The sequence below is a fragment of the Chelonia mydas genome, chromosome 17, assembly GCF_015237465.2.
Source record: "Chelonia mydas isolate rCheMyd1 chromosome 17, rCheMyd1.pri.v2, whole genome shotgun sequence".
Classification (NCBI taxonomy): Eukaryota; Metazoa; Chordata; order Testudines; family Cheloniidae; genus Chelonia; species Chelonia mydas.
This window is the reverse complement of record NC_051257.2, coordinates 9,478,806-9,504,727: the sequence shown is the minus strand read 5'-3', so window position 1 is coordinate 9,504,727 and position 25,922 is coordinate 9,478,806. Positions and strand designations below refer to the sequence as shown.

Below are 25,922 nucleotides of genomic sequence, written 5' to 3'. Positions count from 1 at the left end.
CTTGTCCCTTGCAGCCCAGCTACGTAAGATGAAACAGCTAAAACTCTGTCAATCCTAGTGGTAACAGTCAGCATTCCTTCCTACCAGGCAGTGTGGCCTGGCGGACAGGATAATGGATTGGTTCAGGACACCTGGGATCAACTCTCAGCTCTGCCGCCAGAGATGGAATATAAATATTGTACTTACATTTCAGTGTCTAGCATACGGAGCAGTATAAACAAATCATTGTCTATGAAATTTTAGTTTGTTCTGACTTTGCTAGTGCTTTTTATGTAGACTGTTGCAAAACTAGGCAAATACCTAGATGAGTCAATCTACCCCCTAGAAGACGGCTGAGTACCCCCAGGGCTACACGTACCGCTGGTTTAGCATAAGTCACTAGTGCATATTCCAAGGGACCATTCAAGGTGCCCGGTTGCTTTTGAAAATCCCACTAGGTGCCCATCTGTGGCGCTTGACACACCTTGGGAAATCTGGCCCTTGGTCACTTTCAGCGTGTGACTCAGCCTGGCCCTGAAGGGGGCTTGGGAGGAGCCATGGCTCCCAACTCAGGCAGGGGCGAGCAACTTGGGGGTAACAGAGAAACCCAAGAAACACTTCAGTGGCTACAAAACGGGGGTGGGAGGAGGGGACAAGAAATAACTCTTCCTGATTTATCCCCGATCTCTCTCCTGCCCCCCCCATGCCCCCCCCAAGTCAGGGTTCCCTCTCCCACTGCCCCCGCATGCCCCACCTAAGCCCAGGGGTCCCTCTCCCTCTGCCCCCGCATGCCCCACCCAAGCCCAGGGGTCCCTCTCCCCGTGGCCCCCCCCAGAGAGAGAGAGAGACTCACCGGCTTAAAGTAGGGCGCCAGCTGAGCCATGGGAGCGACCGGAGCAGACACCCTCTGACTAAAGAGAAACCGAGAGTGAGAGCGGCGGAGCCAGGGGAAGCGGAAGCTGTTGTGGGAAGGGGGCGGGTGGCGCACAGGCTGGGGAAGAGGGGGGCGCAGGCTGTGGGGGGAGGGGTGCAGGGAGGAGCAGGGGGCGCAGGCGGGGGGGGGGTGGCGCACAGGCTGGGGGAAGAGGGGGGCGCAGGCTGAGGGGGGAGGGGTGCAGGCAGGAGCTGGGGGAGAGGGGGGCAGGCTGGGGTGGCACAGGTGGGGGGCGCAGGCAGGGAGGCGTGTTGTGCAGGCTGTGGGGAGAGGGGAGCGGGCAGGGGAAGGGGTTGTACAGGCTGGGGGAGAGGGGTGCGGGCAGGAACTGGGGAGCAGGCTGGGGGAGAGGGGGGCGCAGGCTGAGGGGGGAGGGGTGCGGGCAGGAGCTGGGGAGCAGGCTGGGGAAGAGGGGGGCGCAGGCTGAGGGGGGAGGGGTGCGGGCAGGAGCTGGGGAGCAGGCTGGGGAAGAGGGGGGCGCAGGCTGAGGGGGGAGGGGAGCAGGCAGGGGAAGGGGTTGTACAGGCTGGAGGAAGAGGGGGGCGCAGGCTGAGGGGGGAGGGTGCGGGCAGGAGCTGGGGGAGCACAGGTTGGGGGCACAGGCAGGGAGGCGTGTTGTGCAGGTTGTGGGGAGAGGGGAGCGGGCAGGGGAAGGGGTTGTACAGGCTCTGGAGGGAGCACATGCAGGTGGGTGATCGCAGGCAGGGAGAAGGGGCACAGGGATGGAGAAGTGGGAGGAAGTAGTTGCTGACAAGGAGGTGTGGGGCAGGCTGTGAGACTGGGGTGGTTGTAATTAGGACACGTACCATAAGTAGTACCAGCACAGGAAACTGGGGCACAAGATGGGACCCACATTCACAATCTTGGGACATGTCGGAAGAGCGGAGAGAAACAGTGGCAAACCGTTTGCTTTACAAAGGGCACGAGGAGGGAGAATTGCCCTCCAAAACACAGCACACTGGATGGAGGACTCAGTGTCCGTGCTGGCCATTGCTAACGCACCATAGGGTGAACGGTGTTGCCAGTTGAGCTGTCCACATGGACACGAAGGGTTAAATGTCCAGCAGCTCTATTTGAATCCGGAGGTTGCTTCTGTTCTGGGAATTGAGTAAGAAGATTGCGGAAGGAAAGACTGGGATGCACCAGATTAGAGGATTGTGCGATAGGGTTGGTGGACTCTCCAAACATAATCCTGGCGTCCTGAGCTTCAGCTGAGCCCACATTGCAAAATGAGTGGCCACGGACCCATGCCACAGTGGGCCTCGGACTCAGACCTGTATCCCTGGGCAAGTCTGCAGGCCTGAGAGGTTTCTGGTGCAAGTCAGAAGACACTGTGTGTAGACAGTGAGTTTGGTGAGTTTGGGCTGAGTCTCAGCCAAGGTTTACTATGCAGTGCAGACATACGCACAGAGGTTTGGCCTGTATGGGATATAGTGTTTACCGAGTACTGAAAAACATTCCATTTTTAACAGCTCGGTAACTTGGGGGGTCAAGCTTTTAGTTACACTTGTGTAAAATGTGGTGTTAAATCTATTTCAGTGGGTTTACACCAGTGCAGTTGAAGAGAACAGAGGTTAGCCTTGAGTATTTGGGAGGCATTCGGTGTTTGCATGGTTGTGTAACTAATGTCACCAACAGAGAATTTTAATAAGAAGTGGGCTCAAGCTGCAGAGTTTAGAGCTAGATTTGGATCTCGAACATACCATTGTTCCGATACAGCCGGTTTGGTACAATAGCGAGGCTGGGAAACCTGTGGCTGAACATAACCTGGGGCAGTTTTAGCACATCCCTCTTCTGCTGGAATAGAGGAGATCACTGGGTGAGGCGATCAGCTGAGAATCAGCATGGCAGCACTGATTACAATGCAGCTGCACTGGCCCCCTAGCCCATGGTATGGAGACCACAATTTCCAATTCCTGATTTTTTAGCCTCACCCTTTTCCACTTCAAAGTTAGTTATTCGCCTCCCTCTTTTCATGACGGGAGTATCCCAGACCACAGGCCATTTCTCCTGGAGGGTAGAAGATCAGGAACACCAACGTACAAAAGAGTTTGTCCCATATGCCTTCAATTGCCAATGAAGAGGCCCACTCCTGAGGGCATCACTTAACTCTTCAGGGTTAGAGGCTTGGCATAGCTCCAGTGACTTCAGTAGAGCTACTCAGACATCCTCACTGCAGATTTGGCCTCCAAGTCATTACTCCTCCGCAAACCTGTCTTCCAGGCTACCCCCTTGTCACATTCAAAGCCCTATTTTTTTTAACAACACTTTTGCTTTCCGATTCATGAAAAGTGAGATTCTGGGGAGAGGATATGACATAAAAGAAAGCGAATAAACCTCTCAAGCTGGTATGTAGCTGCTGAGCAGCCACGTGAAATTACTGTCACCCTTGTGCTTTCTCTGTTCTGCCAGTCACCCTTCCTGTAATTCTTTTTATGTTTACAATGCCAGAAGTGCTGCATTTAATGGTTAGTATGTCTACTATAATGTAGGGGAGACTATGTGGTCTAGAGGATTGGGAGACAGGCTGGGTTTTATTTCTAATGACCATGGACTTGGTGTGTGACACTGGGCATGTCACTTCACCCCATTGTTTCTCTTCTCTATTGTGTCTATTTAGAGTCTGAGCATTCTAGGAGGAGAACTGTCTTTTCCTATGGGTGTGTACAGCATCTGGCATAAGGAATTCCTGGATTCTCGAGGCACTCCTGTACTAAAATAATGTATTTGTAAAATACTCAGATCTTTCAGCACCAAAGGTGCTATATGAAGTGTAAAATATTCAGTCAGTTTGGAAATCTGCTTATATCGTAAATCAACCATAAGTCTAACAAAAACACCCCACAATTCCATGACTTTTGTTTTATCCAGAGCAGAGATTTATTCACAGAAAAGAATCCTAAATATCCAGAATTTCATTAGCGTAGAGTGCAATTTTTTTTTTTTGCCAGTTGCATAAACTAACCCTTTGTTAATACTAACAATTTTAATTAAATTAATAGCAATTCTGGAAGACAAACTCAGTTGATAGAAAATATAAAAAAAATTTACTGTACAAAGTTTACATCACATTTGAAAAGAAAATGTCAATTTTCACCGTATTACAGACTCCATTTACATACGCTACGGAAGTCGTGGCTATTGTAGCAGTCTTGTACAGCAAGCTTCACATTTACAAGGCTAAAACGATACAGGCTTACAGTGCTGGTCATTCCCTTACATAACATCACCACAAGAAGACATAGTACAAACTATCATAAAACAATGCAGCATAAAGACCCAGTTCAGTTAGCAACACGTGTTAAGGAATAAATGAGCCTGGTGCTTTTCACACCATTTCACATCAGTTGAGTTACTGCCCATTTTCACCAGCAATCAGACCCAAAGACACCATTCACAGCCCAGGCTCTTATAAGCTCTTCTTTAAAATAAAAAAACAATGTTAGATCCAAGATATTAGATCGTTAAGAGAACAAGTGCAGGATTCTAATACCTTAACTCACATCAGACCAGGTCTTCAACTAGCATAAATCAGCGTCACACACGCCTGCTGAAGATCAGGACCACCGAGCAGTTCTCAACATAGCATATGCACAGTAAAGTGCCACTCGATGTGGGTAAGGGTATCAGAATCTGTCCCTAACCTGTGTTGGGATATAAAGAGCCCTCTATATTGGGACTATTGTGCCATTCCCATTGAAATGTGTCTGGGAGTTCTACTAAAAAGGGATGGGCAACACAGCCCTGTGTTTCTGTGAATAATATTTCTAAAATGTGCAAATAACTTTTGGGTAGTGGATCTCAAACTGTACTAGACAGAGAACTGGCTAGTCAGATGGTGCTGGCTCTCCTAGCTGATAATTTTATTAAAGGACAGTTAAGAATGCATCACTTTCCCATTACTTTTGCATGTTGCCGCAGGAAGGCTAGCTGCTAATGAATAGGAGGGAGAATGGTTAACACAACTGTAAGACGTCAGTGGTTTATGATATGGGAAATAGGAGGGGATGAGCATTGAAGACCATCACCTTACCAAGATGTGCCTCACCAAAGGTTTGGGACCCCCTGCTGTAGGGTCCTGTTTTACTCACACAACTTGCAGAAACTAATTGCTATGAGTACATCAAGGCTGTTTCCAGTGCCACATATTCAAACCAGAGTCAAGTTCTTCAGTTACATGAAGGACTAATAATTCAGAACTCAAGGACTAAAAGTATACAATGGAACAATTTTGAATCACAAGATCTTTACTTAGCCAAAAAACACTTTCTGAAGCTAATGGAGGTTTTGTCTAATAAGTCTTAACATCTGTTTTTAGAGACATGCTGAAGACTAATTTCCCCCTTCATTTAGGCACATATTGTGCCATCAATATTTAAGCAAAATCTTCAAATGAAACTGAATTCTGCTTATTACTGAGGGCACAATTCAGTCTTCAGCTTTGGAGAGACGAGCAAATATTAGTATTTTTTTCATTAGCAAAACCATATGGTGTATATAGCTTGCTACAAATACAGTTACACTCAAGGGGTTTTATTCATTTAATTAAATAAAGCTACGGTGGGATCAGTAACTACCACACAAACCAGCTTTACATTCGACACACACATTATAAACATTTGAACCCAGTATTTGTAAGAGACTGAGCCTGTGTTGACTTAGCATCTACTTGTTATGACATTGTCTGGAACATGGAAGTTAGGAATCCTTTCTTCCATCTTGTTCGCTCTGTGAAAAAATTGGGGGCCAGATTTTCATAAGTGGCCTCTAGAAGCATGGCTGTCATTTTGCATGTCCTAAAGAAATCAGCTGCGACCCCCACCCCTGAATTTGAAAACATGAACTAAAATTTCAAAGCACTTCCACGGCCCCATTTTGTCTGCATGCCGTCATGTGCATGGGGATGGGGGAAATGTCTGAAATAGAACTGCCACAAATATTTGTTTTAATTTAAGTGTCTAATCCTAGCCCCACTGAAGTCACTAGCAAACCACCTGTACTTCAGTGGGACTAGGATTTTTCCCCAGGGGATTGTATTTCCCTTAAGTGCCAACACCAGACAGTTTTATAGCAGAAGTCATGGACCAGTACCAGCAGCTCTCTCCCAGTTTGCTGCAGCTGGAATGTACATGTGATATCACACCTGATTATTATATATATATAATGGGATGGAGGGGAGTGCCTGATTGGACAAAACCATTGTATCTGCATCTATCTGCTACACCATCCAGCAGAACAAGACCTTTATTTTAGCTAACGCATTTGCCCACTTGCTTAGTGTTACCTGGGAGCACAGGTATTTTATGTATACACTTAAAAACGCACAGTGCCAGTCTCTTTTCCTACACTTGGCATTGTTTCCACCCGGTACATCTCTACCCCTAGAGTTCCTCTGCTTCCACTGCCCCTTTCTGAAAGGCTGGGCACCCTCATTATTTTTAGCAACAAAATATTTAAATCTAAATCTGATGCCCAAGGCAAATGAGGAAGCATCTTACCATATTAACTCAGAAAAGCGGTCTGCTGTAATAACGCTAGACAGAAATTTTAAAAGGCAAGAGTACAACAGAAAAGGGAATTACTGATATTAAAAATTAAGGTCCAGAGCCTTCAAACTGATGTACTGTTTGCAGACCCTTGCACTCCACTCATGGCTTCAGGGGGGCTCCCCACAGCCTGAAGAGTCCAGACTAACTTCTGTTTGCAGGATCTGGCCTGAATATTTAATTCTGGCAGAGACAGCACAGAGAAGCCTCCTGGAAAACCTTCAGCCAGAAATGGGATCATAGGCCCAGATTGTGCCAGGTATTTCAGCACTTATCACCCACTGAAGCCAATAGGAATTAGGCACCTAAATACCTGGGAGGATCTTGGCCATAATTCCCATTCTGGGAGGCTGGAAGATGCATGGGCCTGGTCTTCACAAAGCGAGGTGGTAGATGTGCATTATTTATCTAGAGGTAAAAACCTAGAGAAGACAACACAATTTGCAGTTTTTGTACAAGTTAGCGGGTGGAGTTAAAAAACAGTCTAACTTGACCTGATAGCTTGTGGAAAAAAAACAACTAACTGTCTGCTATTCACTAGGATTTTACCTGTAGTTAGTTAACTCAGGATCAGAACATACCTTTTCTCCTAGTTAGGATGCAGCCCCAGAGTGGCTGCTCCACAAGCCCTCTGTTTCCCCACCTATAAAATGAGAACAGATCTTACTCATCTTTGTGCTTTGAGATCTGCACTACGTAAAAACACAGTCTTATTAGGAGGCATGGAGAGGCATTCCAGGGGGCCTGGCTTACAATGTTTCTATGCACGTGACTCCCAATTTGGCAATGGCACCTGCGCACAGCCCCTTGAATGGGGGGGCAGCCCAGGGTATTGTACATGCAAGGCTGCCTAAAGCCAGCATACAGCTGCACATTAACATGGCCTTTGTAGCTCATATGCATGTGCATTTGGGTGGGATGATTCCACTAGTCACTTGCACTAACCAGAACGTGGCCCCTTTGTTTCTATGCAAAAAGTGCCGAGTTTTTACCTCAAAAATCAACCTTTAACACACAAGACAAAACATGAGACATGGCTCAAGTCAGATGGCCCAAGATGGGACTTCCTTCCTCACTGTAAGATCCCTGTCAGCCTTAGTTTTTACACCAAACATAAATGCTTCAAGCCTGATTTCTTTTCAGAATAAAAGCATGACAATCAAGTCCTGCATCCCAGCATAGTCACTGGTGATGAATAAGGCAAGGCAGCTAAAATTCTCCTTGCAACTTTTGCACAATAAGCTTACAGTTTCAAAAGAGAAATGAAGCTTTTAAAGAGTTCTTTTGCCACCCCCACTAGAAAGAAGTTTCACGCTAAAAGTGATACCATGTGGTTAGCGGGTGGAAAGAGCGATGGGGGGAGGTGTTTCCAGAACTCAATGCTGTGTCAGCAGAAATTGTTCTAGTTTGGGGACAGGTTTCAGAGGGGTAGCTGTGTAAATTTGTATCAAGCAAAAACAACAAGGAATCCTTGTGGTACCTTAGAGACTAACACATTTATTTGGGCATAAGCTTTTGCGGGCTAAAACCCACTTCATCAGATGCAGGGAGTGAAAAATACAGGAGGCAGATATATCTATTCACCCCTTCTTGTCAACTTTTGGGAATAGGCCATTTCTACCTTGATTGAATTGGCCTCGTTAGCACTGTCCCCCCACTTGGTAAGGCAACTCCCATCTTTTCATGGGCTGTAATATATATACCTGCCTACCGTATTGGCGGGGGGGACCTCAAGTTCTGGTTTGATCTAGAGAGTAGTATAAGGACATATCTAAAATAATCTCTCCTGTTTGTTTTCATGTCACTCTCTTTCGTTCTTATGCAGAGGATTTAGTAAGGAGGATGAACTAAACAGGCTGTTCAGAAGTCTCACTTGGGCAAAGCAGCATAACTGAACTCTGCAGGAAGAGCACACCAGGAAACGAAGCATTCTGTTCACCCTGAGACACGAGGCATCCTGGGCCTGATTTTCAGAGGTAGCTCCCAGGGAAGTCAACAGGCTCCGCAGGGGCTCAGCAACTTTGAAAATCAGGCCATCTACGGTTACTGCTTATTTACCTAACCTAGGAGGGTCCTTTGAAGACAGTTTCTCTTTTCCACTAAAAGCCATGTTGTTTTGCATTGTTAAAATGTCAGTGGTGCCAATAAAGGGCCAAAGCCAATTAAAACCATAACGCAGTTTCTGTACTGTAGAAACACTGAAGTCTGGGCGGGGAGTTAGGGGGAATAATTATTTGATCTTTTTGGGATCTCACTGTAGGAAGTAGGTAATTTTTTTAAACTGAATCCACTCCAATGAGATATATATATATATAGCCATGTGTATTCCCACCACCAGCACAGTTTTAGTAAATAGTACAAATCCAGCTCTCATTTCCTTTACACTCATTTTACAGCTGTGTAACTCCACGGACACCACTGTAAGCGAGAGCAGAAGCCGGTCCTGAATGTGGACTATATGGTCTCAAATGCAGCTGGCATGGACAGGATCCTAGCACCCATTATTCAATTACTGTGGAACCTGCTTACAGTGAAACTCCATTTACAATGGAGAAGAATTTAAGTCCCAAATAAGTAGTGCTGCAGTATGCAGGTGGCAACTCTGATTACTGTGAATCTGTAAAAGTTAAAGATGAGATTAAACAAACCCTTAAAAGGATTAAGGTGCCCAGTTCTCACTGAAAGCCAATGAGATTATGATGCTCCCACTCCCCTTAGGGGTTTTTGTTTGTTTGTTTGAAATCCCACCCTCTGCTATTCTATGAATAAATGAACTATGCTAGAAAAGGGTTCCACTCTAATCAATAGTCAAGACAAAAGGCCAGGATTCTGATCTCAGTGTAAATCTGGACTCTGAGTTAACATCACTGTGGAGGTATTCCAGATTTGCACCAGTGTAACTGAGATCAGAACCAGCCCAAGCTTGGACAAAGTTTCCAGAGAAGATCAGTAATCAAGAGTTTATTAGTTTGCCCAAACCATAACACAATACATGCATTTCCTTTCAACATAATAAAAATCTAAAGTTCTTTTAGGAGTTTCCTTATGGAGACACAATGGGGCCATAACTCCATTCCTTCTCACTTGAATTGGCTGCATTAGTGATTTAAATCTAGCGGTTCTCGGACACATGTGCAACCTCTATTAGCTTCAGTGGAAACTGTGCATGATTTGCAGTGCAGAAATTAGCCCTTAGTTACTCCACAGATGCAACAAAGAACTGGGAGAGCAGTTCTTTTCAGTGCCATTTGAATGCTTGCACTTAAAGAAAAAAATCTTAAAATCACCTTTATTATTATCATCATCATCAGTTAAAAAAATATAGTTCACATAGAGAAACATATGATGTAAACATTTTTTTAAATAATTGCTGGTGCTTAGGCAGAACTCAGACATCAGAAACAACATACGACAGTTTTAACGGAGGGGTCATGTGGCTTTCAGGTAGGGCTGCACCAGTTTCATAGTTCGGAAGATCCCGTGAAGGTTTCTGATGTTTTGTGTAAGCAGGTAGACAACAATATCAACAAGATAATTACACACCATGCTATATCTTTTGATTACTTGATTCCAGGATTCCCAAGCCAAATCTTTCAAAACGGAGGACAACTTTGCTACTGTTAATGCTGAAAAGAGTGGGGAAGGGAGGGGAAAAAAAAAGTTATGCATTTTCTTTTCCTTTTTGTTGTTTATTCATTGTACAAAGAGCCCTATAAACAGCCCTTATAAAGAGTCCTATAAAGGAAATAAAGTGTGTTAGGCTCTGCAGTACAGCACAATGCAAGGTCGTCCAACAAAGAAATTTAAGTAAAGTGATCGGCAATTAAAATGAACTTTGCTAACAGGGCTTGATGCTGAAGTCCTTACTCCCAATGCTTTTCAGGATAGGTTGCCCCAAGCACAAATCTTTTCTGCTTCAAAAAGAAGTAAATTTCAGAAGGGAAAAAAAACCAAACAAAAAAAAACCAAACACACACAAGGTGGGGAATTTTCAAAGGCCCAAAATGTGTGCTGGAAGCCCGACACCCACTGACTTTAAATGGGTGTTGGAACCCAGCTGTCCTTTGTGCTTTTGAAAATCTCCCTCTCCCAAAATGGATCTCTCCCCTGCCCAGATTGATCAAAGGTAAGAAACTAGATTCATTCTTAACTGGGGTAGGGAGAAAAGAAATAAAAGTCTGGGAATCCACTGTTAAGGTGGGAGGAGGAAAACTACTATTGAAAGGTCAATTTCTATCAAGGAAAAGGATCAATCTGACATGGTCATCCTTTTCTCTCTCTCCAGACTGTAATATGGGTTAGTGGAAAGAGACCTTCCTACATTTACTAAAGGTCCGTTAGCACTATCTTCAAGGATTCAATATACAAAAAGACATCTCCTCAGATGATTTAAAGGCAGGTGCCACAAAGGAGTTAACTATTGAAGGGTACTTTCTTTTATTGTACAATATTGTACACAAGCACCTGGCTATCTGGAAATGTAATACCATGTATGTACAGAGACATTCATCTCCGGAAAACACACTCATTGGAGATCATTTGTCTTCACTGAAAATTAGTGCAAACTGATAGTGGCTCTTGCTTCATAGCCTGCCAGACTAAAACGTTTGTTAGAACTCAGGATCTGTAAGGGCTTGTCTACACGTGGCCTCCCAGGAAAGTTTATTTGAATTAACTAGAGGTGTGAATTTGAAGTGGATTTGTTAAACTGCCTAAACCCCCGTGTGGACACTCATTCAAAATTAAAGTAGCTTTAATTCAGTTTAACCCTGAACGAGAGAGTGTCTACACAGGAGTTTAATGCACTTTAATCATTTTCACTGAAATCAGCCACTGAATTCCTCTCTTTCCAATGGAAAAGTTAACTCTGATAAATTTATCCCGAGTGTCCCCATGTAGACAAAGCCCTAAAATTAAAAAAAAAAAAAAAAATTTAAAATATGCTGAGCTCAAGCTTGATTCAGCAAAGCTCTTAAACACCTGCTTAAATTGAAGTAGTGGAACTTAAAGCAAAGCCCTTTGCTGAATAGGGGCCCTAATTAGCAAAGCCCAAGTGACTGACAGAATTCAAGGAATACTTGTGGCACCTTAGAGACTAACAAATTTATTTGCACATAAGCTTACTTGAGCTACAGCTCACTTCATCGGATGCAGTGAGCTGTAGCTCACGTAAGCTTATGCTCAAATAAATTGGTTAGTCTCTAAGGTGCCACAAGTCCTCCTTTTCTTTTTGCGAATACAGACTAACACGGCTGCTACTCTGAAACCTGACAGAATTCAAATGGCTGGATTGTCCCTGGGCCTGTGTGGGTGCGTAAAGGGGAGGGAGAAGCCACAAGTAATTTTAAAAAGTTACAACTGGTCCCGAAACCGAGGGCTGTTCTATACTACAAAGTTAGGTCGGCTTCACTGTATCGCTCAGGGCTGTGAAACAACAGAATTCTTCCATCGACGCAGATCCTGCCTCTCAGAGAAGGTGGCTTTACTACAGTGATGGAAGAACCCCTTCCATCACTGTAGTGTCTACACTACAGCATCGAAACTGCAGCTGTACTGCAGAAGCGTTTCTAGCGTAGATGCACCTTGAGAAAGGAAACCTACCTCCTTCCAGTTCTCTCCTCTGGAGAGCGAGGTGTTCACTGACTGATTTCAGTGGAAGTGAGGAACCTAAATACCCTTTGAGGACCTACGCCTCAGTCACTAAACTCCTCAACCAGGGCTTCCTGGACCTGAGAGGGGCCTGGCCCTTCGGAGCATGTGCAGTGCCGGTGCCAGGTGAGAGTGCTGCTGGGGGTGGGGGGAAAAGAGAGAAAAGGGCGGCAGGTGAGAGGGGGACTGTGGAGTCCTCCTCTCTGGTCCCAGCCCCGCCTGCACCCCAAACGCCTCATCCCCAGCCCTGCCCCACCCCAGAGCCTGCACCCCCAGCCAGAGCCCTCAACCCCCTGCACCCCAACCCTCTGCCCCAGCCCCAAGCCCCCTCCTGCAGTGTGAATCCCTCATCCCCAGCCCCCTAACCCTCAGCCAGAGCCCTCATCCTCCCACCCCACATTGTGCAATATAGGGAAACTGTTAAACGCTTACAGTTTCCAGTCCACTTATATATTTTTTGAAATAATGTAAACCAGATTACAAGGCAGGTGTGAGGGGACAGGGGGCAGGACTTGGACCTGTTCTGGGCACCACCAAAAATTACACAAACCTGTCACCCCATTCAGCATTACTTCCTGATGATAATTTGTGCCTGTGAAACCATACCATTCAGGAGCTACACACCACAGCAATAACGATTTGAGGTGTAACCTAAGGACTCACAACTGCTCGAGTCCCGTGCCACTCTTTGTTGGATGAGACTTGCAGAATGCACACAACCGAAAACAACAACATTTAGCAACTACAAAACAACCCGCAGCTATAGAATCCAAGCACAGAGTGCCATTTCTGTTGCTTATGCCTTGCTAGTAGGAGGAGTTAGACAGTAACGACAAGACCATTTCAAGGATGAAGTTACAGCCTGCCCTGTTGAAATGATTCAGAAGTGAACACAAATGGCCATGTTGTTAGTTGACAGCAATTTTTTCTTGAAGACAAGCGTTGTTATTCAAGCTAACAGCCCACACCAAGAGAAAAGACAGGAGAGAGGAATTCGTAAAGTGTTGGTTATGTCCAAAGGTTAAAAAAATTGGTAGTTTTGTTTTTAAGTGAGAGATGATTGTCCAAGTTGCCAATTAGGATACAACACATGGAAGCATGCAAGGCAGACCCAGTTATTGCACCAGTAGCTACAACCTATAAAAGATAGGAAGAAAAAAAACAATAAGAGTTAGTCTGCAGTCACCAGAAGCAAGCTTTAGAGAATTATACATTGTAAGGCTTATCCTAAAACAAATCAAGGGGTTAGTGGAGTGATTCTCAAAGTGCATGGTGAACCCAAACGATTTTCCAGAGAGGGTGTGAACCTCTGTTTCTCCATTGTGCCTCAGAATCACACAGCTTGCATTTAAAAATGAGAAAAGTCAGTCTCTAGCTGTTACAGTTATGAAGAAAATCTTCAAAACATGACCTGAATGTAACCAATCCAGTAATGTCTGCCTGAATTTGCAGAGAGCCTGAAACAATAGCTCTGAGTTGTGAACTGCCCCATTCATTTGGCGGGCACTAACTCAAATCCCAATGTTGATAATTAACACGGTTGACATTTACAATATTTCACTGTTAAAAGCATGCAAAAAAGGAGAGGAAGTATCAATTTATGAAGATCTACACAAACTACTCTGAGAGCCTGTCTACGCAGGGAAATTGGTCATACTAGCTATTGCAGAATATGCTATTCCACACACTATTCCAGAATAAAAGTGATTTTATTCCAGATTTATTACTCCGCTTTGAAAGTGCACTAATCATTCCAGATAAAGTGACTTATTCCAGAAGTGTGCCCACATGGGGACCTATTCCAAAATAGCCACTGCAGAATAGCTTGCTCCACATAGTTGTTCCAGTCAATCTCCCCATGTAGACAAGTCCTCAGTGACAGCTTCTTTTGGGGATGCCTTTGAGAACTCATGGGATGGGGCCTACAGGGGGTCACTATTGGATTCATCTTCTTGATGGGAAGCTGACCTTCCAAAGTTTTGGGAAATGCTGAGTTCACGAAAAGGTGCCAGACCATTCATAAAAATTCAGAGTGGCCACTTATCTAGCAGAAGTGTCCTTTATTGTGCAGAGAAACCAGACAAAGTCACTGAACAGAAACATTGGACATTTTAAGATATCCTCTGCACATTTTGTACAATACTGTGCTCTTCTGTACTGTTGTTATCTACAGCAAGGAAAGCAGACTCCTTTTGGACACGCCGCTGTGTCAAATTTGCTAGACAAACCTCATAGCCAATGAGCAGTCATGTCACCCAAATGGGTAAATGATTTAGATTCACAGAAAGAAGGATCAGTATAAGTGAATACAAAGGGAGGGGAAATGTCACAATGGAGACTGGATGGCTCAGCAGGAACTTGGTAACGGGTTAAGGAGCCCTTCACCTCTACATAGCAGGTTAGAAGTGAGCCAAGGTTGGTTGTGGCTGAACTTTGACTTAATGGGCGATCCCAATCCCATCCCTAGTGGCAAGTGCCCAGTCACATTTGGAATTCAGTGAGGTCCTTCCTGGCCAGTCAAAATGGGGCTGGAGATTGAGCCACCCTATCAAACAGGGCTGAGGCACACTGAGGAACACTCCTGCTGCTGGTAGCTGGGGCTAAACAGAGGGCTTCCCTCTCCAGGGCTGTCAGTCCAGCACCTTTCAAAAGGATTTAAAAAATACCTCAATGTGTAGAGGAAAGCTATTCAGATAAAGGATCTGATGGGAGCAGACATGTGGGCGCTTTTGAAAGCCCCATTAGGTATCCACATCTTTACGCACCTAAACACCTTTAAAAACCTGACCCCAAATCCCTATGTGCAAAAAAGCTGTTGATGATATGATCTTAGCATCTTTCAGCTATGAAATAGAACCATCCATATTTAGATGTGCTTTATAAGGTAAGTGGGGATTTTCAGACAGAGGGTAGACAGTGTACAGGTCACATTCTATGTTACGGTTAATTATATCTCAGGAGATTAGACACACAGAGATAGATTCATCGCCACTGAAACTCCATCAGTTACTGACCTCATCCTGTAACTGCTCCAGGTGTGGAATTGCCACTGAATTCACTGGGAGTTCTATGCACATAACAGGATCCAGCCCACCTTTTACTATCTAACTCTGCTAACTCAATGAAAGAGGGATTTCTAAGATAAAACCTCATTAGACCAGAGGGGAGCAAAAAGAACAGGCTATTTCTCTTATTATAGAAGCACAGGTAGGAAAAGCACCATAATTATAGGCCATACATGTGCTTATATATTTTAGCGTAAGTTTCAACATCATTTTCAAATATGTTTAAAAAACAAAACCCAACCCTGAAAATTGTATATCATTTTATAATTAATCCTGAAGAGTCTATGACCAAATTTCTTAAAGGTCAGAGCTCAATCAACAATAGCAAGGACTAAGGTTACATTGCCCCATTGTAGCTGCTATAGCATTCAGGGTGCAAAGAAGATACTTGGCTTTCCCAGGAGCACACCATTGCATAGTATCTGTATAACTGGTGATATATTTGACATGTGTTCTTTTTAAGAACATTTGTGCTATAGCTTTAGAAAAATTACTATAATGGAACAAGTGTAAAGGATTCACGGTGCTTTATGCTTAAAGCAGAGATTGATGCAGAGAGGAAAAATATCAGAAAGCTCTATTTATCAATGACTGGACAGTAAATGTTCATTCTTGGCTGAGAGTAGTGTCCTTTTGTGTAGTAATGATGCCAGGGTCTTGGAGGAAACAGTCACGTTTCAGAATGAATTCAAAGTATTCAGAATTCCATGTCATGTTAGACAGGAAGATTTTGCACAGGGAAATTGGTGAAGTGTTCAAAAAGAAGTAAAAATCAGGAAACGCAGTGGTAATTGCAATACAGAAAAGGTGAAGCATTTGAGGAGTTATGATAAGATACCGCAGGAGGATCACGAAGGGTTAAGAGATGGGAAAGAGGATGATCAAACCATTGGAAAAAAAGGAGAGAGAAAAAAAATAAATATTAGAAGTTCTGTTCATGAAAATATAGCAATGAGCAAAATATTCCTTAAGGGTGGAATTCTCCCCAGTACACTGGGCCTTAGTACCTCACATAAACCCTGCTTTGGGGAACTGGTTCTGGAAAGCATGCAAGCATGTGTCTAAATCCCATTGACTTCAATGGAAATAAAGCACTTTCCTGAGACCAGGATACTTTCTTGCATAAAGGCCCAATTCTGCAAATCCTTATTCTTTTGAGTAGCCCTTCCTCACATTAGTCATGTGATTAATGCTGATGGAGTTACACTGACATTAAACTGGTACGAGATGAAATCAGGCCCACTGGCTACCGTGTTGACTCAGTTCTGCTCCCACTGAAGTCGAGGGAAAAAACTCCCACTGGTTTCAATGCACGCAGAATCAGAAGCTCTGTCCCCCGAGTTAGTGGCTATTCTGAGAGATTGAGGTTAAAATGCTCAGGCCCTGTGGTACAATTAGCTTTATACTATTCTTCTACACTAAGGTGAATTTCACATCAGATTTTGGTTTATCCCCATCATTTACTTCAGAGACTCATGACTGTATCACCATTTAGGTTACAGCTATAATCCCATAGGTCAATCCTCAGAATATATTCCAGCACATACCTTTGCCATGCCCCCTTTCCAGCCACTACCACCCACTTTTGAGGCCAAGATGGCCCCTCCCACAAACATTACAAGGTTGTTTGCCACTTTCCACCAAAACTGGTGGACTTTCTGCCTCAGAAGAGGATTTAAAACCAAGGGTGAATAACTGACAATGGATTTACTCTTCCTTTTAGAGCAGGAATAATGCTTAAGTCTGCATTTTCAGGGGGCGGGAACTGGGGGGAGGAGAAGAGAGACTCAAAAAAGACATTTTAAAAAATAGAATGAATCATTTTATGTTGGGGAAGGAGTTAAGTGTTCTTTAAGTTAGTGAATATCAAATAAATATAACTCCATTATTACAGCATTATACAGAAGAGAAAAAAAAAATAGTACATTCTATAGGTCCAACCCCACTCCCATGAAAGTAAGTAGGAGATACTCACTCTGCAGATTTCCAGAAGTGTCCGGGATGCGACAGCCGTCGGTTCAGTTTTGGCAGTTTTTCAAGCATATCCACGAGAAGAGTAAAGCTGGGTCTCTCACTGAGGTCGAAAGACCAACATGCTGAGAGGATTTCCTGAGGACGACATTTTGGGGGCTCATTATCATCCTGTTTAATTCATGAGGTCAGTGACAGGGGCCAAATGACTAGGCCTTCTGTTTTTGGGCACCCAACTTATGACACTTGAAGGGGCCTGATTTTCAGACAGCAGGTGCTCAGCGGCTTCTGAAAATTGGAGTCTCTCAAGTTGAGTGCCCAAAGCCACCAGTCACTTGAAAATCTTGACTTTGCTCTTTATTCCACATCAGTTATTCAGGACAAGGGACAACTTATAAATTAAGGGCACATGCTTCAAACAATCCTGGCAACAGCCTGAACAATACAGAGCTTATGGATTTCTACAAGAAACGAGTGAAATTCATCTACCCCACCTCCTGAATACACACGTGTCCAGCACCTGCATGAATGAGCTGTGTGAGAGAAACTACCTGGAGGCTGAAACCTACTCCAGCATGTGGGCAACATACAGAGCAACCCTGCAGGTTCTGCACAAAAGAACTCCAGCCCCTGGACTTGAACAAGGACTGTGGCCACAGGATCAAAGAAATCCCAACCTGGTGACCGTGATGTCCCTTCTCCCCTGGCTCCTCTGGAAATCCCAGCTGCACTGTCCTAGGAGGAGCTGGCACAGGGTTCTGATCCAGCGTGTGCAGAGCTTGACACCCATGCAGCCACTACTTTCCTCTGTAGCAAACCACAGAGGTTCCAGGGTCCAGGGGGACATCCAGGGCTCTTACTGCGAGAGGTAAATGTACCCAGATACAAAAGCTGTGCTATCTGACACGATCCTCCTCCAAGTGGAACGGTCTGGGGATAAGTCTGTTGAGTATAAATCTGCAGAAAATGCTTAGGAAACTATGGGGTAAAATCCTGACCCCACCAAAATAAAGGGGAGTTTTGCCATTGACTTTACTGAGGCCAGGATGTCACCCGATGAGCTAAGCACCCAGTTCCTTCTCTGTCCTTGCTCTGTTGGGGCAAGGGAATGCATTTTGCCATGAGAACGGCAGCTAGATTGTAAAGCTCTTTGAGGCAGGCACCATCCTTTTTGTTCTGTGTTTGTACAGCGCCTAGCGCAGTGAAGTTCTGGTCCATGACTGGGCCAGAACGCCACGTGGTACCTGAGTGTGTACATATCTGAATTGGGGCAAAATAGCTGGTAAGGTACTATTGATTTTTAGGGTGTGTTTTTCCCTTTTCCTTCATAATTTTGAAGGACGCTTCAAGTAAGCTTCCCCCTCCTCTCCAGACCTGTTACAGAATCTCTGATCAATGGTTCTTTGGAAGGATTTCCACTTACACTGACTTCTTTCCCTACACTAACTGTAGCAAGGACATGCTTCACTCCTTCTCCGCTTCCGATCTGCCAGATGAGTGCTTCAGCTGGCTGGCTCTTGAAAGGCCATTCTCTTGCTTGGAGCTCATACCAAACAGTCCTGAAACACCGGTAAATAAATTAAGCCTCACAACATCCCTGTGAAGAAGACAGAGTACTGACATCCCTGTTTTACAGATAGGGACACTAAGGCACCGATCACTTATGGAACAGGACCAATATCGTATCGGAATAAAACACATAACTCCTGCCTCCCCATCCTGTGCCTTAACCACAATGTAATTCTTCCTCTCTGATAAAATGTCTGCCGGCTTACATCTTTTACAGCAAGGGACTGAACAGCACAGAAGTAAAACGCACCATTATTCAGCTCTCTGTACTTGAGGCCTGATCCAAAGCCCATTCCAATGAATGTGGTTCTTTCCCTTTGCTTTGGATCAGGCCATAATTTAGCGGGTTCACGCATCCCTACAATCTACCAATATTCATATTCTTACCCGAAAGCATAGACGTCTGCAGCTTTAGAGAAGGGCAGCTTGTCTTCGTCTTTCCCAGGAGACATCTCACGAACGATTTCAGGGGCCAGATAGCACAGCCAGTCATGGGGCAGCTTCAGTTCATTTTCACGCCTTAGTTCAAGGAGGAAGTGAGATTAGCTAACCCCTTTTGCATGTTATAATTGGACACAGCACAGAGCTAGCTGCAGGAACTCTTGATGGGAAGTCTTTTACTCTGAAAATTTCTTCTCCAAGTTTTATTTTTTTACCATAGAAATATACTGGGCCTAATTCTCGGTGGCTCCATTCCTGCACTTGCTCCTTATGTTCAGAGGCTGGGCAGGGGCCTGCTCAGCCCCTGATGTAATTTAGGGCAACCTGGAAGCTGCTCTTATACTAATTCCCATGGTCCCCCATAGACCCTGGGAAGCAGGGGAGGGCTGTAGTGTAATGAATTCTGACCACACACCCCCTCTTTTGCCTCGAACACTAAGGGCTAGGGGGCATAGCTGGTACAGAGCCCTTATGTCATCTCTATACATGCTGGAAGGGCGTCTGTGAAGGGGTATTTCCAGGGGGCCCCTTTCTCCTGCTTTAAGACCCCTTTATTTTGCCAGAGTGCCTTAGCATGACAGTTAGACACACACACACACACACACACACCACTTTTCAAACCTGGGTGTCTAAAGTTAGGTGTCTATATCTGTTAAAGCAAATCATTTCTCCTGATTTACACCAGTGTAATGGAGATCAGAATCTGGCCCCTTGTCTATTTGGTCACCATTGCTTGTTTCAGAAATGGACTAGAGACGTTAACCCTTAACTTACCTTCCCTCCTGAACCACACCCGAAATACCGAATAGTCCAAAGTCTGTGATCACCACTTTGCCATTGTCATAGAAGACATTCTTGGACTTCAAATCTTTATGCACAATCCCCTTTGCATGAAGATACCCCATGCCCTGGAAAAGATTGACACACTTGGCTGTAACCCTACCTTACACAACCCCCATTTCCATATGACCTGGTTGTATGTGACATTCTTTTAACAGATTTATCCTCACGCCACCTCTGTGAGGTAGGGCAGATCTATTATCACCTATTTCCAGAGGGGAGGCTCAGGGAGCCTGGGTGACTTACAGGAAGTCTGTGGGAGAGCAGGGAATTGAAACGGTCTTCTGAGTCTCAGGCTAATGTGCTACCCAGCTCCCAGACCCCCTTCCCCTTCACAACTCAACCCTGCTAGGGCTTCTGGTTCTGCACTTTGACATATCTGGCTGCATTTGGCATATCTGGCTGCATTTCAGAAGCTTTTATCAGAGCCACATTGAGGAAGTTAAATGAGTAACTCGCCAGAGGTCACACAGCAACTTGGGGGCAGAGTCTGGAACAGAAAACAGGCTGCCTGAGTCACAGCCCCATGCATTGTCCTATAAAAACATCTCACAGAATCCATAAACACTGGGAGTTTCCTGGTCAACTGGAAGAGTCGTCTGCCCAAGAGGAAAAAGTCATTCTTATGCTAGAAGGACCACTCTGCATTTGTAGTAAAACAGCCAGTAAACTCGAGCAGCCCCAAGGAACAGACTATATGACCGAGAAAACCAAAGAGAGTCCTGCATTTGGCATGCCTTGTAATTAACAACTCATGAGAAGCAGAACGTGAGATTAGTCCAGCATGGAAAAGCCCAGATAAGCCAAGAAACATAACACTGGCTTTGATGATCTGCATTCCAAACAGTAGAGGAGAGGTCTGTAGCAAAAACTTCAACACAGCACTATACTTAAAGGAATACCAGAGCAGGGTTATGATCACTTCTTATATATTAGCATAATGGTGATGTATCTTGCATGACTTAATGAGGCAGCGCCTGGACATTCAAAGAGAGTTTCTCCCTCTTATTATAGCAGAATTCTTATCACAGACTTCATCCACACTGGCGATTCACCCCAGTTACAGCCACTGGTGTAGCTACCTTCTGCAAGCACGTAGTGTAGTCAGGGAAGGGTGCAATTGGCTGCAATCTGCGCTGGTGCTACTTGCCCTGATTTCAAAAGTGGGATAAGCCCCAGAGGGCAGACCCTCATTTAGGGTAAACTGACATAGCTTCATTGATGGCCATGAGCTTCAATGGAGCTATGACCATTTACACTAGCTGAGTATCTGCCCCCATTGTCAAACAGCAGCTTGCACTGATGAAGCTATGCTGGTGGCTGAAATCAAGGCAAACTCTAAATGTAGACAAGGCCTAAGACAGAGCAATCAGCCACAAGCTTTACTCAAATGATTTGCAGGCATCAGCGAAGTTCTGGACAAACCTGATCCAGGGTTTTAACTTCCCGACTTCCACAGGATTTGGAATGTCACTGCAAATATGATGCCCAGCTCAAAAGCCACCAGAAAGTTTTAATTCTGAAACCAACAACCTCTTCCATTCACCTAGTGTTCTCTCTCTTACCTTAAGGATTTCTTGAGCTATCTGCCTGGTTTTGTTAATATCCAAAGATACCTTGGGATCCCTTACAAATGAGTGAAGCGTCCTTCCTTTGCAAAAGCTACAAAGAAAAGGGGAGGAGGACGGGGGGGAAAAAAAAGAAGAGACAATGTGGTGAAAAATGCAAGTTCCTAAACATTCACCCTTCTTTCCCTTGGGGAAAAATACATATCTAGACTTGAAAGTGCTCGATCTGTCAGTTTCATATGACGTGGATGGCAGGGTTTTATAACACAGGACCCTCCCCCACAAAAGAGAGTGTCTAAAAAATGTAAATGGGCCTGATTCTCATTTACAATAGGCCCCTTTACACTATTTTGAGTGTAAATGCCCACTTCAAGGCACTGCCACTTTCAGGCCTCTTTGCAACTTCTGGAGCAGTGTAAATGAAAACCAGGCATAAACTAAGCATGTACTGTACACAAATCGCTAAAAACCATGAGAGGAAGAGAAAGGTAACTACTACTTTTTTCTGTTTCTTGCTTCGCCAAGAGTCTTTCCTAAGTTTGGTTAGAAGCGGAACGAAAAGGACAGGTCATATGATAGCATTTTGTAAACAGATCAGGTCCATGCACTGACTCTTAGAACATTTCTGCTTTCAAGAATGTGCTCCCTAGATGGGAGAAAAAATAAATTACACACTTCCTTTTCCAAACACAAGAGGCCAGATTGTGGTAGCCTGACCTGCATAGTACTTTGCACTCTAGACCTTTCGGTCAGCAGAGACGTCAAAGAGTGACTAAGCATCAAGCTTGGACAACCGCCAGTCCTTCCCACACATGGGAGGAGTCGCTTTGGCAGGGCAGGGTGCTGGAACCATATGCTACTACTGCTCTTGCTTTACCTGCCTGTGGAGAGGTGACATTTGTCTCCATTGCTCCCAACCCAGAGCCTTACACATTACATCTGCTTTCTGATCCGCAGTAAGAGCCCTGTGAAAATCATAGCAGTGCTGTGGTGAAATTCTACGTCCTCACCTGGTAATAATGGCTAAATGGGGGGGGTGCATGCACGCCCCCATGAAGAGCACCACGTTCTCATGTCGGGTCTGCCTGTAATTCATCACCTCCTTCTTAAAGAGCTTGAGATGGTCCTGATTGTTCCCATCGATCTCCAACAGCCTGATTGCCACCTCTCCATGCCATTTCCCCCTGTAAACCTTCCCCCATCGTCCTTGGCCAATGGGTTCCCCCAGCTCAATCTGTTCAAAGGGAATATCCCACTCCTGCAGGTAAACGCTGGTCTGACTGGCCTTGCGAGAGATCACCCCTTTCCAGTGTGGCCGCTTGCTGGGCAAGTCATCTAACTCGTCCTCATCGTCCTCCGGTTCCGATTTATTTGTCTCTTGCTCTTCGACCTGTTTGCAAATCAGAAAAGGGGGTGGGTGGGGAGAAGAACAACAGTTACACTGGAGTCCCACCTGGTGGTTGGTAACTGACCTCTTAGCGCACTCTATATTTGTATTCCTCCAGCCAACAAACCCCAAAGATGATTCATGATGGGATAACCTCAAAGGGTTCAGCTTGTGGGTTTGATCTGGCTAAGTACCCAGAAATCTAGAGGCTGATCTTAACCTCCCAAGGCTGTAAAGTGCAGCTGGGAAGGCTGCGAGAAGAACCTCTCTCATGGGATCTCAGCACTTCTGGCTGGAGCTAGAGGGCTCGATCCCATGTGGTGCTGAGCACTTGAAACTAGACGTGGACTTTTGCGGGACTTGTAGGTGCTCAGCACCTTTCAGGATTTGACCCGAATTCCGCAAATGAAAATGTAAAGTTGATTTTCAAAAAGGGGAACCAAAAGCTTCTTCAAACTTCAAGACCATGTTCCATTTGAGTTGGAAGCGAGATTCTCATTTTGGGCCAGAACTAAAGCCCAATTGCAGGACTCTCATTCAAGACAATGGTCACTGGATTAAAGCCTGTAACAAAACTGGTTCGCCCAGCCCTACAGCAATCCACTTTTACTTCCTGATCCAGCAAACCACTTAAGCACATGTTTCAGCAGAGCCGCCATCCCAGTGAAGTCTATGGGACTACTCACTTGCTTAAAAGTTAAGCATGTGCTTTGCTGGATTGGAGCCATGAGCTAATCTGACTGTTTATTGGAAGTCTCAGATTTTAACTGCATAGATATGACATGCAGATTTAAAAGAGTTGTTTTACAAAAATGTTTTTAAAAAATTAAAAAACAAAAAGAAAGCAACTCCTCCAAATGCACCTCCAACAATCACTGCAATCAAAGGCTTTTTCTAGATGAAAACTACAACCCTGGTACTGGCACCAAATAGTCCTGCCAATTTATTGAGAAGTGAGCGAACAACAAAAGAGCTCCTTAGTACAATTGGAAAGGGTATAGCTAACAGGCAGGCAAGTTAGATGTAGCCAAATAAAAATACCGAAGTGTTTGCAGCCTAACCCAGTTGTAGCATGAACAGTGGGTTATTAAAGGAGATATTTTGTAGCACAGACCTCTATTTCATTACACAGGAAAGCCATGCTGATTTCAGTAGTCATATCCTGAAGACCACAGCCCTGCTATTTAGCTTTTAATACAGCCTTTGTGACGGCGTATGAGAGTGGACAAAGAGAGAGGTGGTCCATTTCACTCACAAGCATACCTCTGCATCAGGCTCTTCAGCCCCCTCTGTGTCCAGCTGTTCATCAGCACTATCAAGAGAAAATGGGTTTACAATGAAAATATGATGGCATATGGACTCAGGCTAGGAAGCTGGGCTGCTGCTTAGATTTTCAGCGCCACCAACAGAATTGAGAAGAGAACCAAAGCGTATCTACTAACATCAGAGGAGGGCGCTCTATTCTCCAGTTAGCAGGCAGGGAACTTCAGAAGACTACTTCTGCTGTGCAACTGAACCACCACTAAGACCTTGTCTATACTAGAAGGAGAAGGGCCTGTTGCTACAGCAACAGCCAGCAAGGGAACATCTGGACAAGCAGTAGCACCAGTGATAACTGAGGGCAGGTAGGGTTTGAGTAGGTTTTCACGACATGGTCAACAGTTTAGCAGCAGTACAGCGGCACCAGTACTGGCTATTGCTATACCAGGCAACCTAACGTTCTTAGTGCAGATGCACCTACGTTGACAGAGCAATATGGAGTATTGGCTATGGTGTTATTAACTCCCAAAAACGATGAACAGCGATCCGCCCAAAGGCTGTGATCTTTACAATCCAGATCCCAAAGCATGCTTAGAGCCGGACATGCTCTGTAAATCCTAAAACCCTGCAACATCCATTTGACTGGACTTATCTGATCTCTCCTGGGGCACCCAAAAGGTACACTGAAGCCAGCAGCAGTCACCCAACCAGCTCACCCCACTTCCCAAGAGTCACCAGTTTGTTAACCTTTCAATTTAATTAGCTGGGATGGGGTATATAAAACCCACACTGGAACTGAAGGGGAAGGAGCAACTCTGAGCACAGGAGGAGACCCCCACCGAGCCACACCTGCAGAGCGTGTTTCAGCTGGAGGTTGACCCCAGGCATCTCAGAAGGCACCTGAGAGGGCAGGGAGGGAGAGAGAGAGAGAGATCTACCCTGAGAGCCCCTGGAGAAGGGCGCTGCAGAAACCTTTTACTGGAGGGAAAAAAAAAACTGAGCTGATGGTTCAATCATCATCTTTTGCTTAACTATTGTGAGGCAAAAAACTGTAAGACTTTGGCAAGAGCATGGGTGGAAGGAAGTGGCCGAGGGAGGCAGCCTTAAGGTAAGATAAGGCAAGACTGGCCAAAGATATTATGTTGAAACTGTTTGATAGAAAGTTGGTTTTTCAATTAACCATTTTTTTGTTGCAGTCAACAAAAAACAAAACAAAAACCCCCAAATGCCCATAAAAAGAAATATTTCAGCCACAAATAGTTTAGGTTTTGGCCAACATTTTTCAGTAAACCGTAAATTTTCTGTGGAAAATTTTGATGAAAAATTGATTTTTTAAAAAAATTTTCTGTGGGCAACCTCTCTTCACATTTTCTGAGGATTTCAAATGATTAAAAACAAAGAACTTTGCACATTAAGGGAGCCTTTCATCCATGGAGTGATGGAGTAAGCATCATAACCTCTCTTTACCAAGTTTATAAAATGGATCAGTGCTTTCCCCAAAGTTGCACAATGAATCCATGACAGAATTCAGAATGAAACCCAGAAGTCCTGCCTACTAGCCCCTCTTCTCTAACCATTCAACAAAAGTGTTACCTTTTCAGTTAGCTATGAAATGAACAAAAAGGATAAAGAAACATAATGCTTACTTAGTGTCTTCAGCTGTTTCAGGTGGCTGCATTACTTGTGGGGGACTGGGAATTTCTAAAAAAAATA

The 25,922-nt window shown here is 44.7% G+C and overlaps 2 protein-coding genes and 1 long non-coding RNA gene across 18 annotated transcripts in view; 1 reads left to right on the top strand and 2 right to left on the bottom strand.

Moving 5' to 3' along the window:
- Positions 1–947, bottom strand: part of LGALS9 (galectin 9) — a 40,430-nt gene extending 39,483 nt beyond the window's left edge. For 2 of the 3 annotated variants that reach the window (XM_037880334.2, XM_037880335.2), the window contains exon 1: positions 833–883. Coding sequence is in view for 1 of the 3 variants with exons in the window: in XM_037880333.2 (XP_037736261.1) it covers positions 833–862 (30 nt within the window). In the remaining 2 variants the exon portion in view is untranslated. Of the gene's footprint in view, positions 1–832 lie in introns of all 3 variants that reach the window. The other variant, XM_037880333.2, reaches the window with a different exon arrangement.
- Positions 948–1,538: 591 nt separating this feature from the next.
- LOC122463218 lies at positions 1,539–8,622 on the top strand. Its single transcript, XR_006286382.1, has 2 exons — positions 1,539–2,266; positions 8,285–8,622. It is a non-coding gene; the product is annotated as an uncharacterized LOC122463218 (long non-coding RNA).
- KSR1 (kinase suppressor of ras 1) overlaps positions 3,770–25,922 on the bottom strand; it is a 116,811-nt gene continuing 94,658 nt past the window's right edge. For 5 of the 14 annotated variants that reach the window (XM_037880320.2, XM_037880323.2, XM_037880324.2 and 2 more), the window contains 10 exons: positions 25,856–25,910; positions 24,213–24,261; positions 22,573–22,952; positions 21,560–21,656; positions 19,929–20,062; positions 19,101–19,232; positions 18,568–18,703; positions 17,149–17,282; positions 7,041–7,102; positions 3,770–5,641 (listed from right to left, as the gene is read on the bottom strand). In XM_037880320.2, the coding sequence (XP_037736248.2) occupies positions 5,586–5,641; positions 7,041–7,102; positions 17,149–17,282; positions 18,568–18,703; positions 19,101–19,232; positions 19,929–20,062; positions 21,560–21,656; positions 22,573–22,952; positions 24,213–24,261; positions 25,856–25,910 (1,235 nt within the window). In that variant the 3' untranslated portion in view covers positions 3,770–5,585. The other 9 variants (XM_037880321.2, XM_037880331.2, XM_043531401.1 and 6 more) reach the window with 7 other exon arrangements.